General features: G+C 43.6%; 1 protein-coding gene across 2 annotated transcripts in view; it reads right to left on the reverse strand.

Annotated features, from left to right (window-relative positions):
* ccdc39 (coiled-coil domain 39 molecular ruler complex subunit) overlaps window positions 1-19,779 on the reverse strand; it is a 102,131-nt gene that overhangs the window by 11,651 nt on the left and 70,701 nt on the right. Inside the window, exons 14-19 of one of the 2 annotated variants that reach the window (XM_085990126.1) lie at window positions 19,542-19,665; window positions 16,290-16,449; window positions 13,659-13,765; window positions 11,724-11,864; window positions 5,396-5,575; window positions 3,071-3,162 (exon numbers count right to left, since the gene is read on the reverse strand). In XM_085990126.1, coding sequence (XP_085846252.1) covers window positions 3,071-3,162; window positions 5,396-5,575; window positions 11,724-11,864; window positions 13,659-13,765; window positions 16,290-16,449; window positions 19,542-19,665 — 804 coding nt within the window. The remainder of the gene's footprint in view (window positions 1-3,070; window positions 3,163-5,395; window positions 5,576-11,723; window positions 11,865-13,658; window positions 13,766-16,289; window positions 16,450-19,541; window positions 19,666-19,779) is intronic. The other variant, XM_085990127.1, reaches the window with a different exon arrangement.

Raw genomic sequence — 19,779 nt, forward strand, 5'->3', positions numbered from 1 at the left:
CTGCCACCTTCAAAGATTCCAATGTCATCGCTGTACTGGAACAGCAAAGCAGATTGGGCCAGTCTCTCGTCCAACACAGGCAGTGTTAATAAGCATTCCTCAGAATCAGCCAAATTTGCTGACTTACCTCTCACTTGGGTGAAGAAGCTCGTGGAATGTATGGTGAAGTTTGAGAAGCAATCTTGGAGGAGGAACCTCAAACCACCTATATACTGGATTCTCCTTAATTCGAATTGATTTTGTTCACTTCAAATTTACTTCCCAAGAATACTAACAATTGGATATTTTATCCAGGAAAACGAACCATCAAGGGAAACATAACTGGTGTCCACTCCCAAGTGCACTTGTAAAGTTAGATAAGGATAAGATTTGGCTTGGCTCTAATGCCCCCACTTCAGAGCCTAGATCATCTTGGTTCACTTGGGCATGCTCTCTGGGAGTGGCTGGCATCATTAGAACTGTATATTATTGACTTCATCAAGGAGAGAAGGGGGGAAAATGATTTCCAATATTTCTATTTTTTAAAGTACCTAGCTTTAGAATTTACATTTGCTGTATACTATTAAATTTAATCTTATTAATTTTTCATCTTATTGTTTAAGATAAAACGCAGCATTAAGAAAACAAATTTCTGTTTGAAGACCGTGCTCCGGATCTAGAATCTGGAGGGGTTTGGCATGATTTGTTCCCAGTCGTTACATAGTGCGATTTCAATTTTAATTAATTTAAAGATTTGGACTAGAGATTTGGAAGTACAATTTCTAAATTTGCGGACGACACCAAATTGGGGGGTGGTATTAATACAAAAGAAGATTGTGACAAAATACAAGAAGACATTAATAAACTTGCAGAAAGGGGGTTTCATTGCTGAATGAATTTCAACATAGTTAAGTGTGAGGTAGTGCATTTTGGTAGGAAGAATAAGGAAGCCACATATTGGTTGGATAATAAGGGCTCGATTTTCCAAGCTCCGAGGAGGCGGGCATGGAGGCGGGCCAGCACGGAAAATTGGAGAAATTGGGGATGGGTGGCGAACCTGCCCCCATGCCCTTTTGTCAGGAGGCGGGAGGATGTGCAGCTTCGTGTCCCATCTCCTGGAGGCGGGAAAGGCTTTTAATCATTTTAACTGCCTGTTAACAGGCAGAAAAAGGGATTAGTGCCATTTTACCTTCACAGGTGAAGGCTTCCCGACCTCTGAGAACCCCGCCGGGTTGGAGGAGACGTCGAGGAGGTCTGCGGCGGTCGGAGGCACCTGGAAGTAAAGTGTAGAGGTGAGTGATGGGTGCAAGTGTGGAGTGCTAAGTATGCATGGTGAGTGATAAGTTTAAAAAAGTATTCACTTACCTTTTTTTACTTTTGTAGCCTTTAGCCGTGCTGGATCGGGAGAGCAGACATCCACCTTGTCAATTTCAGGTAATGGCTGATGGATACTCCGATCCATCAGACATCTGAAATTTACTTTTTTACAATGTTTTTTCAGTCCTCGCCACAAATACGAATCAAACTCAAGAGAATGTCAGTGTTTGACAGCTTCACAGAGCTGTCAAACGCTGCCATTTCTTCTTTCAAGAAGTCTTGACAGATAGCACGTCTGACGTTGACGTGATCTGTCAGTGACTTCTTCCCTAATTGGCTTGCTGAGCCCGCCGGGCGGGCTTAACAAGCTCAATCAGGGGAAAATCCCTCTGAATGGTCAGGTGAGGATGGAGGCGGGGCATTGACACAAGCAGCAGTCCCGCCTCCAAGTTGCCTCCATTGACAAAATCCAGCCCATCGAGTTTAAATGGGGTAAGGAGCAAAGGGACCTAGGGATACAGATAAACAAATCACTACAAGTTGCGACGCAGGTTAATAAGGCCATTAAAAAAAAAGCAATCCAAGTACAGGAAACTCTCTTTTAACCGGCAAAATTCAGGAGCAGTTTCAGGTAAGTTTTACTATATATTAGTGGCTGTGTAACCGGGGTTCCTGGATCTGTGGCTGTGTAACCGGGGTTCCTGCACCTGTGGCCGTGCAACAGGGACTCCTGGATCTGTGGCCGTATAACCAGGGTTCCTGCACCTGTGGCTGTGCAACAGGGACTCCTGGATCTGTGGCCGTGTAACCAGGGTTCCTGCACAAGTGCCGTGTAACCAGGGCTCCTGCACCTGTGGCCGTGTACGGTGCTCTCGTACCTTGGTAAGTATACCTCTCTGTAATCCGGACTTTTTGATCAACCGGCACCACGCCGGTCCCGTCGGTGCCGGATAAAAAAGAGTTTCCTGTACTGGGAAACACTTCTAGAGGGATAGATTTGAAAAGCAGGGAAGTCATGTTAAACTTGTATAGAACCTTGGTTCAACTGCACTTGGCATACTGTGCACAATTCTGGTCTCCATATTATCAAAAGGATATCGGGGCATTGGAGAAGGTGCAAAAAGGATTTACAAGGATGATGCCAACACTGAGTGGTTATAACTATCAGGAAAGATTGAACAGGCTGGAGCTCTTTTCTCTAGAAAAGAGAAGGCTGAGAGGTGACCTGATGGAGGTCTTTAAAATGATGAAGGGTTTCGATAGGGTAGACATAGAGAAGATGTTTCCACTTGTAGGGGATTCAAAATCTAGGTGAGATAAATGTAAGCTAGTCACCAATAAATCCAATAGGGAATTCAGGAGAAACCTCTTCACCCAAAGAGTGGTAAGAATGTGGAACGCGCTACCACAAGGAGTCGTTGAGGCAAATAGCATAGATGCATTTAAGGGGAAGTTAGATAAGCACATGAGGGAAAAAAAATAGGCAGATATGCTGATGGGGTTAGAAGAAGAGGGGTGGGAGGAGACTCGTGTGGAGCATAAACACCGGCATAGACCAGTTGGGCTGAATGGCCTGTTTCTGTGCTGTAAACACGATGTAACTGAATGATGTAATTGAAGAATTCTCCTCCCCCCACACCCACCCCAAAATAGCCCAATTGCAGTCAAGGACTTGATGTGTGAGGAATCATGGCATGAATTAATTTTTAAATGGGCTCTTATTTGGTTACAGCATGTTTGCTTAACGACACATGTTTACTTGTGTAACACTAACCTCACAGATGATACAGAGCTGTGAACAGATGGTGATCTTGAACTGCGATGATTACACGGTGGTGTTGGAGCAGTTGGTAACGGTAAACCAGCCTAAATCAAAATATCTACAATTAGGTTTTATTGAACGCAGATACCTATTATTGCTAAGTTGGTATTTTTCTTAACAGATTTTCTATTACATTATACAGTTCAGAATTTATATATAAATACAAATAGAATTATTTTATAAATAATATACTAAACCCAATTATAGCATGTTTAGCATAATTGCTACGTGAAATTTTAATCAATATTTAACAAATGTCGGAAATCAGAGGAAAGCTATAGCTGTAATTATTATTATTGGATTAAGTTTGGTAGTTTCTTAACCACTAACTTTGAATTTCAGAAGGGAAATCATTTCATTATTCTTAAGCTAAGGTGCGCCCTATTTGTATTGTGCAGAAGCATTAAACCAGATGCCCTCGCCCCAGTCTGTAAGTCCCACCTGTAAACATAAGAGGGCAGAATTTGCGGTGAGTGTGATGGCGTACTCAGAGAGTATGCTGTCATACCGCCTTTGAAATGGACAGCAAGTTTGGGATTTCCACATGCGCTGAATCCCGAACTTGCAATCTGTCAAGTTCTGACTTGACAGATCATCCGCACCGACATTGAAAACCTAATTGCTAGCGCAGAGTTGGGCTAATTGCCCACCAACTGCCCAGCAATTACGTATGAAAATTTAACGGCTGGCGGAAACAGGTGCAGGGCCTGTTTCCACAGCGTAAGGGGGTACCCGTCAATAAAAAATCTTCATCTGATGCTTTATTACTGTATTGGAATATTAAAAAATGCTTTTTTTCCCAATTAGATGACATCCAGGAACAGTTGTAGAACTTGAGTGTCTCATTTGGGACGGCACCCGGAGAAAATGTGGAATATTAGCACAAATTGACAGGCATACACACAGAATCATCTGATAACTTATAGTGGATGTTGTTAAATTTGTGTTTCTTTAAAAGAAATGGGAATGTAGCAGATGTTAATTTAACTGAACACACCCTGATTCTCCCGAGTGCCATTAAACTACTGGAATTTGCCGCCTCCTTTTTCTTGGATTTATTTATTCTTTTCCTGTTTTTATTTCCTTTTATTCTTTCTCTGAGAGAGCATCAATGGTCAGTTCTCCAAATATAAGGCTTCAAAGATAAATTCTCCAAATACATGTTGCCTCTGTTTCCTGATTGGAGCACCGGCCCACGTGATCCCAGGTACGCTTCCGCACACGCTCCGCCCCGGGATCGGTGGGCCGTTACGCTGCCCTCGACTACACAGCGTCTGCCAGCAAGAGGTAAGTGTGCATTCTGTTCAGATGCCAGATGTGTACTCCGTAGGTACGCCGTCGACTGCAAAATCCAGGCCAAGGATTCATACCACCTCCACTCAAAATCCAGCATTTAAAATTGTAGCTGCACAATAGAAACATACAAACATAGAAGATAGGAGCAGGAGTAGGCCATTTGGCCCCTCAAGCCTGTTCCGCCATTTAATGAGATCATGGCTGATCATCCAAATTCAGTACCCTGTCCCTGCTTTCTCCCCATATCCCTTGATCCCTTTAACCTTAAGAAATATATCGAACTCCTTTTTCATTGGCCCAGAAATTCGGGTCGGGGGGCTTCCCGCGAGTGCAAGCCCCCGACCTGCACTTACCTAGCACGCCGGCCGTTGAGCTGTGGGCCCGCGTGGTATTCCGATCCTGGGCCTCCTCCAACTGCCGGTGCGCAGTGCTTGCGTATCCCAGGGGCGCAGTTAGTTCGATGCGTCCCCTGGGATCACGTGGGCCATGGAGAGCCAATGGTAGCAGGAAATGCTTCATTCATAAGTTTGACAGGAAGAGCTATCAAACCTATAAATACTATAAGCCCCAAAACATCACTAAAACCTCAAATAATTTTTTTTTTAATCACATTTTTTAAATAAACTATAAATTACATGAAATAACTATTTTAAACAATAATTTAAATTTTTGAAAAAATGAATTACATTTTCTAACGGGGCTAAAAATAAACTTACCTTTCTTTAAAGTATTTAAAAATGTTTTAATTTTAATTAATTCACCACTTACCCTTGTTAAAAGCAGGCCTTGCGCTTGCTTTTTAAAAGTGTAACTGCTGGAGACTTACCCTCCTGGAGAAACCTGGAAAAAAAACGTAAGTTCAATGCGCACGCGCTGCCTCTCCGGCGCACGTGTTCGACTTCTGAACCCCTTCTTTCAGGGGACCGGAAGTGTCGGTTTCCCGCGCATGCGCAGTGCATGCAATGTATTGGTTTGTTTTACCTGATCAAAGTAAAGTTGAAGATCTGCAGCCAAACTTGGACAATCATCCATTGCATCTGCTAATAATTTGTTCAATGACCTGTTAAAGTCTCGCAGTTCACGCAGATCAATATCTTGCTCCTCTTGGGTTTCTCCCAGACTTTTCTTGGCGGAACGAACATCTCTGACCACTTTAGCGCACTATTTATTTTGAAAATTGATCCAACATTAAAAATTTATTTTAGAGTACAAATATCACAGTTACTCTTGGATAAATAGTCGAAGAATAATTCCTATCAGTGCTAGAAAATGTTGTTCTGGACCGATGGACTATTTTGTGTGTGCAGATAGCACCCTCTGGTGGTGGTTATGTGTTAGCAGTGTGTTTGTATGAAACAGAGGTCATTTGACCTTTGTTCCTTTCTTCCTGTGTGAGGTCATTTGACCTTTGTTCCTTTCTTCCTGTGTAACACAGGAAGTAGAATTCCAGGAAGAACCTGGCAGTAATGGAGGATTCCATAAGGGTTTCACAATCCAATGTAATCTGATTTCATATGTTAGGCCAAGCGCAATATCGGTGAGTATCTTTGTTTCTTAGCATAATAGCAATGTTGTCAGAGTAGTATTTTGATAACACTATGTTTATAAAAGGTTAATATTTGACAGTTATAGAAGTTAGTCCAAATGTTAGTTAGTTATACAATTAGTCTATTCTACTGTTGTAAATATGTTTATATCTTATGTAATATCGAATGTATAGTACTCAGTTTATGTACAAAACATACTTTGTCTTTGTTTACAGTTTCACAAATTTGTTCAAGTAAAGCTTCAAAACAGCAAACAGCTTCACGAAGAATTATTTTTGAATAAGTGTTTAACTTGCTGGATAACTAGATAGGAGCACGTCTAGCGCGGCCAGTACAGTGAAAAGATATCAGTGAAAAGATAGCAATACGGCTAGCTGTGAAGAGCAGAGCAGGAGGAACCCAGAGTACATCTACCTCACATCAACATGTCAGAAGATAATAACGAAAATGCTTTGCAGCAAGTAGAAGACCTCAAACAGGCAGACAAAACTGTAGAACGTGACAATCGGTCTATAAGCTCCGGTTACTACAGATCGCAAGTTGGTTCACGGTCATCGGGTGGTTCTAGAGTAAGCATAGCCATCGCCAAAGCACGGGCTAAGCTAGTAGCAGCTCAAGCCAGAGCTGCGCATGCGGACAGTGAAATAGAAATAAAAGTAAGACAGGCCCGTCTCCAAGCTGAATCACAAGCCGAACAGGCCCGACACCAAGCTGACCTGGCCCGTCACCAGGTTGAATGACAAGCTGAACAGGCCCGTCTCCAAGCCACATTAGATGCTCTGCAGCAACAAAAAGAGATAGATGCTGCATTAGCCAAGGCACAAGTATTTGAGGCAATTTTGGAGGGAGCTGTTCCCGAGACAGCTTACAAACCTTTAATTCCCGTTCCGTGGCAGAGTCCACGACAGCGCACCATAGATTACGTGAGCGACCATGCCGACATACAGTTTACAGGAGAAAGGGATGGAGGCCTGCACATCTCTACAGACGCAAGCACTTCGTATAACATGCCACAAGTTGCCAATCAAGGTCAAAGCAGACGGCGTGCCTCAAGCCGCAGAGTCTCCCCCAGCAGAACGGAAGACACGGCGCAGAGGAATAGGACGCTGAATAGAGAAAGTCAGAGGCAAATCCCCTCTCGGTTCCTTGAGACCCCCAACAGAGCCCCTAGCCAAGGCAACCCTGGCACAGGTCCCAGCACCTACGACCTCGCCAAATACCTTGCACACACCCAGCTGGTGACTTCGGGGTTAATCAAGTTTGATGACAGGCCGGAGAATTATCGGGCTTGGAAGTCCTGCTTCCACGGTGCCATATCGGGCTTAGACCTGTCGGCAGGAGAAGAGCTCGGCCTCCTTATCAAATGGCTCGGCCCAGAGTCCTCCGGACAGGCCTGCAGGATAAAAGCGGCCAATGTGGGACAGCTGCCAGAGGGGTTGAAGAAGGCTTGGGCGAGGCTGGAAGAAAGCTATGGCTCGCCCGAAGCCGTTGAAAGGGCTCTCTTTGACAGGTTGGAGAACTTTCCGAGGTTGACGAGTAAGGAACCCCAGAAGCTCCGCGACCTTGGAGATCTGCTGTCGGAACTCGAAGCCGCAAAGCAGGACGGCTACCTACCCGGTCTATCGTACTTAGACACTTCCAGAGGGGTAAGTCCCATCATTGAGAAGCTTCCATTTAACCTGCAGGAGAAGTGGATAATGTTTGGATCAAAGTTCAAGCTAAAGCACAACGTGGCGTTCCCACCATTCTCTGCGTTCGTTAAATTCATCCATAAAGAAGCCAAAGCCAGGAACAACCCCAGCTTCAACTTCTTCTCCTCCCACCCAGCACTTGCCAGAAGAGACAAGTTCGACAGACATGGAAAGACACCAAAATCTGTCCACAAAATGCAAGTGTCCTCAACTGAGCACACAAAGATTCAGAAGAAACCTGAGGATATGAGCAAACAATGCCCTATCCACAACAAGCCCCATCCTTTAAAGAAGTGCAGAGGCTTCAGGGAGATGTCCCTGGAAGATCGGAAACAATATCTTAAAGAGAACTGTATATGTTTCAAGTGCTGCTCTTCCACGAGCCATCTCGCCAAGAACTGCAAGGTTGATGCAAAATGCACTGAATGTGAAAGTGATCGGCACGTTTCAGCACGACACCCAGGCACAGCTCCTTGGAAGTCAGAGACGCCTCCTCCCGCTTCAGAGCACGGCGGGGAGAGAGAGGGAGCTGCTGGTCCGGAGACTACATCCAGGTGCACCGAGGTGTGTGGAGAAGGAGTGAGCGCAAGAGCATGCTCCAAGATATGCCTCGTTAATGTGTACCCTGTAGGACGTCGCCAGGAATCTGAAAAGATGAAAGCACACTTCCTAGAATTTGTCAAGAAAATGCTTGTCAACGATCATGCAGAGATAGCTCCTCCACTCCAGGAAGGCCAAGAGTGTTGGGACCTCCCTTCCTTCGGAGTCTATCACCCCAAAAAGCCGGAACAGATCCGCGTGGTGTTTGACTCCAGTGCACCATATCAGGGAGTCTCAATGACGTACTCCTCACAGGGCCCGATCTTAACAACAGCCTCTTGGGAGTGCTCATGAGATTCAGGAAAGAGCCCGTCGCCACCACTGCCGATATCCAGCATATGTTTCATTGCTTCGTGGTGAGAGAAGACCACAGAGACTGCCTCCGCTTCCTGTGGTATCGGGACAATGACCCCAATAGAGACGTTGTGGACTACAGAATGCGTGTCCATGTCTTCGGGAATAGCCCGTCCCCTGCTGTCGCCATATACGGACTGAGGAGGGCTGCCAAGGAAGAAGACGACGACTTTGGCAGTGATTTGAGAGGGTTCATCGAACGAGAGTTCTATGTCGACGACGCACTGAAGTCATTCCCGACCGAAGCAGAGGCCATCGGTACCCTCGGACGAGCCCAGGAACTACTTGCACTATCCAACCTCAGGCTGCATAAGATAGCCTCTAACAGACCAGCAGTGATGGAGGCATTCCCCCCTGAAGATCGTGCTAAGGACGTCAAGGATCTAGACCTCTTCACTGATGACCTCCCCCTACAGCGTAGCCTAGGGGTGTCGTGGAACATAGCAACAGACACGTTCACGTTCCAAGTCTTAGACGCCAAGAAACCCTTCACACGTAGAGGAGTGCTCTCTACAGTCAACAGCCTATACGACCCGCTCAGCTTCTTAGCCCCTGTCACCATACAAGGCAGGCTGCTCCTCAGGGAACTCTCCACACGTGCTGAAGAGTGGGATTCACCTCTCCCTGAAGAGATGGAAGCAGAGTGGGACAGATGGAGAGACTCACTCCAAGACTTACAGGAGATCCGACTACCTCGCTGCTATTCGTCTTTCTCTTCCTTAAATGCCCAATTCAAAGAGCTTTGTGTCTTTGCAGACGCATCCGCTAAGGCCATTGCAAGTGTGGCTTATCTGAAGGTCACCACTCAAGAAGGACAAAGCAAAAATCGGCTTTGTCTTTGATAGAGGCAAGTTGGCACCCCAGCCAGACCTCACCATACCCAGATTGGAACTGTGCGTAGCAGAATGCAACCTACCCCCTCACAGCAGTCTAATGAAGCTGCATCCTATCATCGACACCGACGGACTGTCTCTGAGGTGGTTCTTCTTTTGTCACCAGAGGACTCCAGTGACAAGTAGAGTTCGGACTATGTGGAGTCGTTAACGACCCCAGACGGGGAGTGTTCTGGACCGATGGACTATTTTGTGTGTGCAGATAGCACCCTCTGGTGGTGGTTATGTGTTAGCAGTGAGTTTGTATGAAACAGAGGTCATTTGACCTTTGTTCCTTTCTTCCTGTGTGAGGTCATTTGACCTTTGTTCCTTTCTGCCTGTGAGAGGTCATTTGACCTTCGTTCCTTTCTGCCTGTGAGAGGTCATTTGACCTTCGTTCCTTTCTTCCTGTGAGAGGTCATTTGACCTTCGTTCCTTTCTTCCTGTGAGAGGTCATTTGACCTTCGTTCCTTTCTTCCTGTGAGAGGTCATTTGACCTTCGTACCTTTCTTCCTGTGTAACACAGGAAGTAGAATTCCAGGAAGAACCTGGGAGTAATGGAGGATTCCATAAGGGTTTCACAATCCAATGTAATCTGATTTCATATGTTAGGCCAAGCGTAATATCTGTTAGTATCTTTGTTTCTTAGCATAATAGCAACGTTGTCAGAGTAGTATTTTGATAACACTATGGCCTAGAAATTCAGTAAGGCGCTGCCAGCTTTGCGGCCAGTTACCGCCCAAAGAGGGCTTCTGCGCCAATAGAGGAGTTTGCGCTGATATTCAGCGCAGCGGTAATGGCGGCGGTAGCCGTTAGCGCTGCGCCGGCACCGATGACGTCATCAGTGTGCGCAGTGCCCCGGTTCCGCCCCGATACCGGCCCGACCCCCATATTTAGTTGCGGCCGCCTCTTCCGCAGCGGCCGCAAACAGCGATCAGAAAACGGGGCCGTACTGTAGCCTTAGTGGGGCGCTTTTAGGTGGAGGTGCGGCCGGCCGCTTTTTCGGCGGCCGCCTGCCCATACCTCCTTCCCCGGCCTCCTCCACCACCCCCCCCCCGCGGCATTGCCGGCTGCTTTCCGCGAACCCGGCACTTCTCCGTGGTGCCGGGCTCATTTGCCGGCACTATCCAGCGGCGATCTCCCCGTTGCAGGCACCTCCCCCTTAAGAGAAGGAGGCCTGCAGTACCGCAGCCTGCCGCTCCGCAGCGGGTGGCGCAGCGGCGCCTAGAGCGCTGAAATTCAGTTTCAGCACCCCAAGCGGGGGCGGGCACACCCTGGAATAGCGCCCGGTTCCGACTTGGGGCGCAAAAACTGAATATCTGACGCGCGCAACTGGCTCCGCGCTCAGCGCTAACTTTTGGGCGCATGCCAGCTGGCGGGCCCAAAGTGAATTTCTAGGCCTATGTTTATAAAAGGTTAATATTTGATAGTTATAGAAGTTAGTCCAAATGTTAGTTAGTTATACAATTAGTCTATTCTACTGTTGTAAATATGTTTATATCTTATGTAATATCGAATGTATAGTACTCAGTTCATGTACAAAACATACTTTGTCTTTGTTTACAGTTTCACAAATTTGTTCAAGTAAAGCTTCAAAACATCAAACGGCTTCACGAAGAATTATTTTTGAATAAGTGTTTAACTTGCTGGATAACTAGATAGGAGCACATCTAGCGCGGCCAGTACAAATGTTTTGAAAGTTACTACCCCGTAGCAAATTGGACTTTAAACTTTTTCCAAATAAAATAATTGAGGAAATTAATTCTGAAAAAGAATAACAGGATACGCCTTTGTATGGGTGAGGGTTATTGCAGTTGATCAAGGCAGTGAATGAAATGAATGTTTGGAGATGGAGATTTAAAAAGTTTACTTGGAAGTTGCTTGCTTTTCAATTTGATAAACAACTATAATTTTCTAGCTTTGCTTGTGTCTGTTTAGTATCTATAATTACTGTATTTACCACTGCTTGCAGATCAACTGTACAATATTATACAAAATACTAGATTATATTAATTTGCCTGAAATTCAAGCATGTAACCTATTTTTATTTTGTCAAGTTGCAACACTCATTGGATAAATATTTAAGATTTTATGTTGCTGTGAAGCACATTAACAATTGGCAAGGTTTAAACAACTTAAAAGGAATACTAATTTGTAAAGTACAATGGTTTCAGAGCGTAAAAGCAGTTTGAAAGAATCCGACCCTGACACAATGCGACAAACAGTAATATTTAGATATACACACCTGTTTTGTCACCCTTCCCAGTTTGAGTTTCTGATCATCCAGCTCCTTTATCAAATGCATGGTTTTGTCCTGTTTCTCTTCAGCCATTACATGGCCTGCTGATTCTTCCCTTAGCAGATTGTCTAAGGTGTTTCTCATACTCTGAGGGAAAAACCACAAAGTCACCTTTCATTTTGGAGGAGGGTGGGGAGGATGATTGTAAAGAAAACTTGCTCGTTTAGTCATGATGTTTTTCCTGATCCTTAAAATATATCCATGCAGAAATATTTACAGCTTTCTTTCAGTACTGAGGGAGTGCTGCACTGTCTTTTGAATGAGATGTTACACCGAGGCCCTTCCTACTCTCAGGTGGACATAAAACATCCCATGGCACTATTTGAAGAAGAGCAGGGGAGTTCTTCCAGTTTTCTGGCCAAATATGTCTCTCACTAAAACAGATTGATTGGTAATGTATCTTATTACTGTATGTAGGACCTTGCTGTATGCAAATTGGCTACAGCATTTTCCTATATTACAACAGTGATTGCAATGAACAAGTACTTTATTGGCTATGAAACACTTTGGAAGATTCTGAGGTTGTGAAAGGTGCTATATAAATTAAAGTTCTTTCATTGATTCTTAATAGTGTACTGGAAAGTCCTCCTATGGATGGACTGATAATCAAACAAATTGTGCTGGATAATCACTGCCTGTAACTGTGCTTTCCAACACAAGGTCATGGGTTTAAACTCTACTCCAAAATTTGGCACATAATCTAGGTTAACACTTCAGTGCAGTTCCCAAGAAGTACTGTATTGTTATGGATGCCTTCTTTTGGATGAGATATTAAACTGAGGCCCCATCTATCTCCTCAGTGGATGTACTAGATCCTGTGTCACTGTACAAAGAAAAGCAGGGAAGTTCTTCCTGTGTCCTGGCCAATATTTATCCCTCAACCAACCCCATCAAAACAGACTAACTGGATTATTGTCTTATTGTTGTTTCTGGGATATTGCTTTGCATAAACTGCTGTCACATTTTGCCTATACAACACCAGTAACTGCACTTCAAATGTAAATAATTGGCTGTAAAATGTTTTGGGATGTCCTGAAGAGGTAAAAAGCACTAAAGAAATGCAAGGTTTCTTATTTCTTAATTGGTTGAACCTGATTAGCACTGCTTGTGGACAAGACTAACTTTCTGCAGTCTAACTTCATCTTGATGTGGAGATGCCGGTGACTTCACCTGACGAAGGAGCAGCGCTCCGAAAGCTTGTGATTTCAAATAAAGCTGTTGGACTGTAACCTGTTGTGTGACTTCTCACATAACTTCATCTTGATCAATCGGTGTGTGCTTCACCATATTAAGAGGGACATAAGTATCATAAACTGGTGTACCAAACAAAAAAACAAAAACTAAAAGTCCTCGCTGATGTTCCTCCAATATATAGTAGGAGCTTATTTTGAAACATTGATATTTGTATATTAATAAATCATTTGCACAATTTTCATTTAACAACCCCATCAGATATGAAATATTCAGCATATTGGAACGACCATCAGGGATTTTAGTAATAATTTTAAGTTGTAACAATCAATACTTGAAAAAACTGACAAGTAATTCATTCCATGTTAAAATTTTAAATCTGTTTCCTTAATATTCATGCAAATAATAATTCTGCCCTCTAGAATGTCATTTTTTAAATTATCCGATTAATCTATGACATCATCCAGTGGAACAGACCATGAGCGTGAGCAGCTTCATATTTGACAGTAAAATGCAACTTGTTGATTTGCATTTCTGAATCATTTCTGGGTTTTTAATAAGGAATCATTTACCTGTCAAGAGTTGTCATGAGAACTGAATTTATCTGCAAACTTCTGTAAGAGTACAATTCAATCAGCTTTCCAATGTTTCAGCTACATTGTTGGGAACATCACTATTTTAAACCATTACCTGAATGTCTTCCTGAAGCTCCCGTATCTGCCTGCGCTTATATCTGTATTTTTCATTAACGGTTCGTTTTTGTTCCTCCAGTTTTAATTTATCCTCGTACTCTTCACCTATCAATGTTATATAAAAAAGTTGTACTGTTACTTGTCATGCCAGGACGAATACTTCAGTGGCGCACATATTTTCTATTTCCCTTTCAAACAAGGTGATCTAAACACATTCTCTGTTGGAAACCTATGTGTTTGCCAAGACTGGGGTTTGAACTTTGGGCTCCAAAGCATCTTGAAGAGTAAACAAAATATTCCTAAATCATGTGATATAGGAATGATACAATACAGACAATAGAGCCCAAATTCTGCCAATAAGTACTGAAGAAATAAAATAAAAGATCATGGGCCGGATATTCCAATCCCTACGGACCTGTAGGGACATAGGAAATGCCGGTTTCAGGCATGCAGAGCACATGCGCTGAAAACCGGCATTTCCGATCTGTCAAGAATGCTCTTGACAGATCCTCCGCCTGCCCAAGAGAAGGGCCTCTGTGGGCGGATAGTTCCACTTTCAGGAGAGCCTCCGCCCGCAGAAAACCCTTAGAAATCTTACGGCTCGTAAAAGCAGGTGTAAGGCCTGCTTTTACCAGCATAAGATTAGAAAAAAGTAAAAAAAAATGTTTTCACTCATTTATCATTTAAAAAATACTTTAGCCCCGTAAAAAACTTTAATTTTTTTTCAAAAAATTTAATTTTTGTTTAAAATATTTAATTTATTGTAATTTCAACTAATTTTTAAAATGTGATTTAAAAAAAATGCATTTAATGTTTTAAGTGTTTTTGGGGTAATCTCCATTCATATATTTGACGTATGAAGGGAGATTCCCTTCTTTGATTGGCTCCCCATGGCCCACATGATCCCAGGGATGCTTGGAACCGCATGCGCCTCTGGGATACGTGGGCCCTGCACATTTCAAGTTGGAGAGGCCCAGGAACGGAAGTGTCCGGACCTCGGGAGCCCTCAGGTAAGTCCGTAGATTTTTTCCAGATTGGAGGCCTCTGCACGCAGGAAGCCTCCGATCGGAAAATACGGCCCCATAACTGCAAGACAGAAATCACTGCAGATTATGTGAAGGAAAATTGGTTATGGCCCATTTTCGTATCATGAAGCACATGCCCCACCTGAGAGGCCCGAGACGTGCCCGAAATTAGGCCTCGGGTCTCTCATGAATAGTTTGGACAAGCTGCCAGCACCTGTCGTTCCTCCAGTGGCTGCTCGCCCATTGCCAGCCTCCCACTTTGGGTCGCCGGCTGCGGCCCTCAAGGACGTTCCGGGGTGTGGGAGACTATTGCGGGCTGACAGCGGTGGTGTGGAGCCGGAAGAAGCAATCCTCCTGGCTCCGCATCAAGCTGTAAAAAATGTTTCAACTTACTTTTTGGTGGCCGTCGCATCCACACCTGCTCTGCTCAGGGCAACCCAATTTTCCAGACGGGTCCTAAAACAGGCATTAGACCACTCATTGACATATACAAGTTGTCTGACCCTTGTTTTAGGTGGCTGCCAGAGATGCCTGAAAAGATGCCTGAAAAATCACCTGGCCTAGCTTGGGGTCAGAACTATTGTAGGCATCCTTGGCACACTGGAGACACCACGGTAAATTTGGTGCTTTTGGCCCCTGTTCTGTGCCAAACAGTTGGACACAGCGAGTTTCAAATTCATACCCTGTTTTCAGAAAATCGCTGTCTGGGAGGGGAGTTCTAAAATAACATTGGGCCGGATATTCCGATCCCTATGGGTGGGTACGCGCTGTGTACTCACCCGTAAGGACATCGGAAATGCCGGTTTCAGGTATGCACAGCACATGCGCTGGAAACCGGCATTTCCAATCTGTCAAGAAAGCACTTGACAGATCCTCCGGCTGCCCTGGAGAAGGGCCTCTGTGGGCGGATAGTTCCACTTTTTGGAGACCCTCCGCCCGCAGAAAACCCTTACAATTCTTGCGCCTGGTAAAAAAAAATTTCCACTGATTTATCATTTAAAAATAGGTAAGTTTATTTTTAGCCCTGTAAAAAACTTTAATTATTTTTTCCAAAAATTTAAATTTTTGTTTAAAATAGTTAATTTATTGTAATTTCAAGTCATTTTAAAAATGTGATTTAAAAAATTTTTTATTTAAAGTTTTACTATGTTTTAGGGTGAGCTCCATTCATATATTTGACAGGTCTTCCTGTCAAGTGTATGAAGGGAGATTCCCTTCTGTGATTGGCTCCCCATGGCCCACGTGATCCCCAGGGACACTGCGAACTACCTGCGCCTCTGGGATACGTGGGCCCTGCGCACTTGCAGTTTGGAGAAGCCCAGGATCGGAAGTGTGTGCGTCCCGGGAGCCCTCGGTTAAGGGCGCAGGTTTTTCCAGATCGCAGTCCTCCGCCCGTGGGAGGCCTGCAATCGGAATATCTGGGCCATTGTACCTTGTGTGTCTTTCATTTTTCTTGGAATTCTTTCAATGCGACAGAGCATTAGCAAAACTGAAGTAGTAATTTTGCATTGATACTACTATCTTCAACATTTTGAACATAGTTTTATTTTCTCAAAAAAAGCAATAATTACTGTCTTTTTTACAAGCTGTGGGAAAGGACATACTTGTTTCTGTGACCCTGCTGAAAGATTTGCGGTATGTTGTGTTTTGATTGTTGAGGAGTTGCAATGTATTCTCCAGGGCTCTTAATTCTTTTTCAGCTTTGGAAATTTTAGCATCAAGCTCATCCCCTTGCCTCTGAAGTTCCTCTTTGTCTTGGGCAGCCTAAATGTATTAAGGTAAAAATAAATGAGAAAAAAAACTTGCATTTATATTACACTTTATTATGTCTCAGAAATGACTAATGTTATCATGTAGGCAAACATGGCAGCCATTTTACACACAGCAAAATCCCACAAACAGCAACAAAGTATGACCATTTATTCTGTTTGGTGGTTGGGGAAGGAATGTTGACGAGGATATCAGGGAAACTTCTTGGACTTGAAATAGTGCCGTGGAATATTTAATGTCCTCCTGAAACACTGAAACAGACAGCTGGAACCTTAGTTTATTGTTTCATCTGAAGCACGGCATTTTTGATAATGCAGCACTCTCTCAGAACTGCACTGGAGTGTCAGCCTCAATTATGTGCTCAAATCTTGGAGGAGGTGTTAGAAACCACAACATTCTGACTGAAAAGCTGAAAATATGCCCTTTATTTCAGAAGTTAAGGGCAAATGAGAAGGAAATTATGTGACCCCCCCCCTGCACAAATCTAAGTAATTATAGAAAAATACTTGCTATCTGGGAGATAAGCAAATTTATTTTCTGCTGCAAGGATCTGCTACTTTTGGCTTCTAAAGGTAGGATGGAACCACTCAATTGGGGAACCTGCGAAAAAGGGGATCCATAATAATGCAATTTGGCATCTGAGACAGGAAACCTAACAGCCAGTTAATAAACGGTGCTCGCCATCACTGAAATTTCTCAGGTCAGATGGCCTTCAGTCAGCAGGCAGGATTGGAAAGAATGCCATTCTGCATTGCTCCTGTGAATCCACTCAGTGGGATAAGAACATAAAAAATAGGAGCAGGAGTAGGCCATGGGAGAAATAGACTTGTTTAGGGATGGGTGAAATAGACTTGAGTTTTAAATATTTCATACATAGGAATTTTTCTAAATTGTGCAGATTGGGAAACCAAAATACTTCATATTAAAAGTAGTTCCGATCAATGTTTACCATTGACTTGAAAGTTAAAATATTTGATTCTGAGGACTTAAAATAAATGACCAGAAACCATTTTGGTAAGTGCAGCATGCTTGGGAGGAACAGGTGACTCTGTACCTAAGGTTCCCAAAGCTTTTCAACACTGGTTTCCTTACCTCATGTTTGGGTCTGTTGCAGACGAATTGAAGGAGATTGAGTGCCATGATTAGTCAACAACAAGCCATTATTGTTCTATCATATTACTACCAGGATGGTAGAAGGCAAACTAGAAGGACCTTGGTCTTTTTTCAATCTAAGAATTCCTATATTCCATTTTGATCACCTATTTTATAAACTCATAGTGACCAATGTAATTTTTGTGGCTTGGAATCTTTACTGACTAATGAAGTTGTTCTCATACCGGAAAAAGTTTATAACCCAAGGACTCATTAACTGATGTAAGTTAAATCAAATAATTGAGACATTGGGCTGGATTTTGTGAATGGAGGCGGGACTGCTGCTTGTCGTGTCAATGTCCCGTCTCCATCCTCGCCTGACCAATCAGAGGGATTTTCCTCTGATTGAGCTTGTTAAGCCCGCTCTGCGGGCTCAGCAGGCCAAATAGGGAGGAAATCACTGACAGATCATGTCAATGTCAGACGTGCTATCTGTCAAGACTTCCTGAAAGAAGACATGACAGCGCTTGACAGCTCTGTGAAGCTGTCAAACACTGCCATTCTCTTTAGTTTGATGAGCCTTTGTGGTGAGGACTCATCAAATCTTTCAAATTTGTAAATTTCACATGACTATTAGAACGGAGGTTCCTTCAGCCATTATGTGAAATTGACAAGCAGGATGTTGGTTCTCCCCATACAGCGCGGCTAAAGGCTGTAGAAAGAAAACCAGGTAAGTGCACACTTTTTTAAAATTTATCACTCACCTTACATACTTACCACTCCACACTTGCACCCATCACTCACCTCTACACCTTACTTCCAGGTGCTCCGACCATCACGGACCTCCTCCACGTCTCCTCCAACCCGGCGGGGTTCTCCGATGTCGGGAAACCTTCACCTGTGAAGGTAAAATGGCACTAATCCTTTTTTCTGCCTGTTAACTACTTGTTAACAGGCAGTTAAAAGGATTAAATGCCTTTCCCGCTTCCAGGAGACGGGACCCGAAGCTGCACATCTTCCCGCCTCCTGGCAAAAGGGCACGGAGGCGGGATGGGGGCATGTTTGCCATCCGCCCCCACTTTCTCCGAGTTTACCAACTGTCCCGCCTCCATGCCCACCTCCTCGGGCTTGGAAAATCCAGCCCATTGTCTGTGGCCCACTTGATTTCCATTGTTCATAAATCCCTAGCATTATCGCGATCCAGTAACAAGGTCTGTTAGCACACCAGTGTGGTGAATTATAGGACATCAGTATCAACCCACAGATCCCTACATCTGAGCCTGGCTATCAAACTGAGGCTGTTAATCACATGTAAACAGAAAAAAAATTGAACAGTTCACTTTGACAATTCTACACATCTCATTGGCTGGTTAGATATCACTGGTCTTCATCAATTCATGCAATCAAATGCATGATGTCTCATGATATTACTTCCAGAAAAATGGACCAAGTTTCATCCTCAGTCTGTGCAGTTAGCTCATTTCAGCAGGAATGGTGAGAGGGACACTACTGTTGGTCTCAGTGTTCCTTGGTTAGGGAGAGTAAAATCCCTATTTCTGCATGGAATAACTGCTAGTACTTTCAGGACATAATCAGGTTTCATGCCCCATTGTTTCGCACCTGCCTGGTCGAATAAACTGAAAACACTCGAGGCTCATACATGAATATTGGTAAGGTTGCAGAGGCCATGGAACCAAACCTCTGCAAGGAGTCAACACCTTCAGTGGAGGACGGAGAGCAAATTGGCAAGAAAAGAAAACTGTACAATCATAGAGAAGAAAATAAATTAACTGGAATAGTGCATATATTTAACACAGTTAAAATAAATGACCTTCCTTTGAAAGTGTTTATTATTTTCTCACTGTATTGAATTATTGCAATATTTATTCAGAGGTTGGAGGAGTATCTATGATTTCTTTATGACAATGAAAAATATATCAACATTTTCCATTTCCCCAAATGCTACATCTGTAAATACATAATGTACTTTTTACCTTAATGACATAATAGGCCTGACTCCGTTCTTCTTCACCCTCGGGAGGTTGCATTGTTACCATCAGAAGTTCGTACCTCTTCTTCATTTTATCAATTTTTGAAAGCCTTTCATGTAATTCAGCACTGATTTAAGAGAAAAAACAACATAAAATAATATGAAGCAAAATGCAGTAAACAAAAGTGTATTTGAACCTTTCAGCAACTTTTTATTGCAAATTTGTATTTTTCAAAAGCTTT

The sequence above is a fragment of the Somniosus microcephalus genome, chromosome 6 (assembly GCF_052327205.1).
Source record: "Somniosus microcephalus isolate GS21.2 chromosome 6, FLI_Smic_1.0, whole genome shotgun sequence".
NCBI lineage: Eukaryota > Metazoa > Chordata > Chondrichthyes > Squaliformes > Somniosidae > Somniosus > Somniosus microcephalus.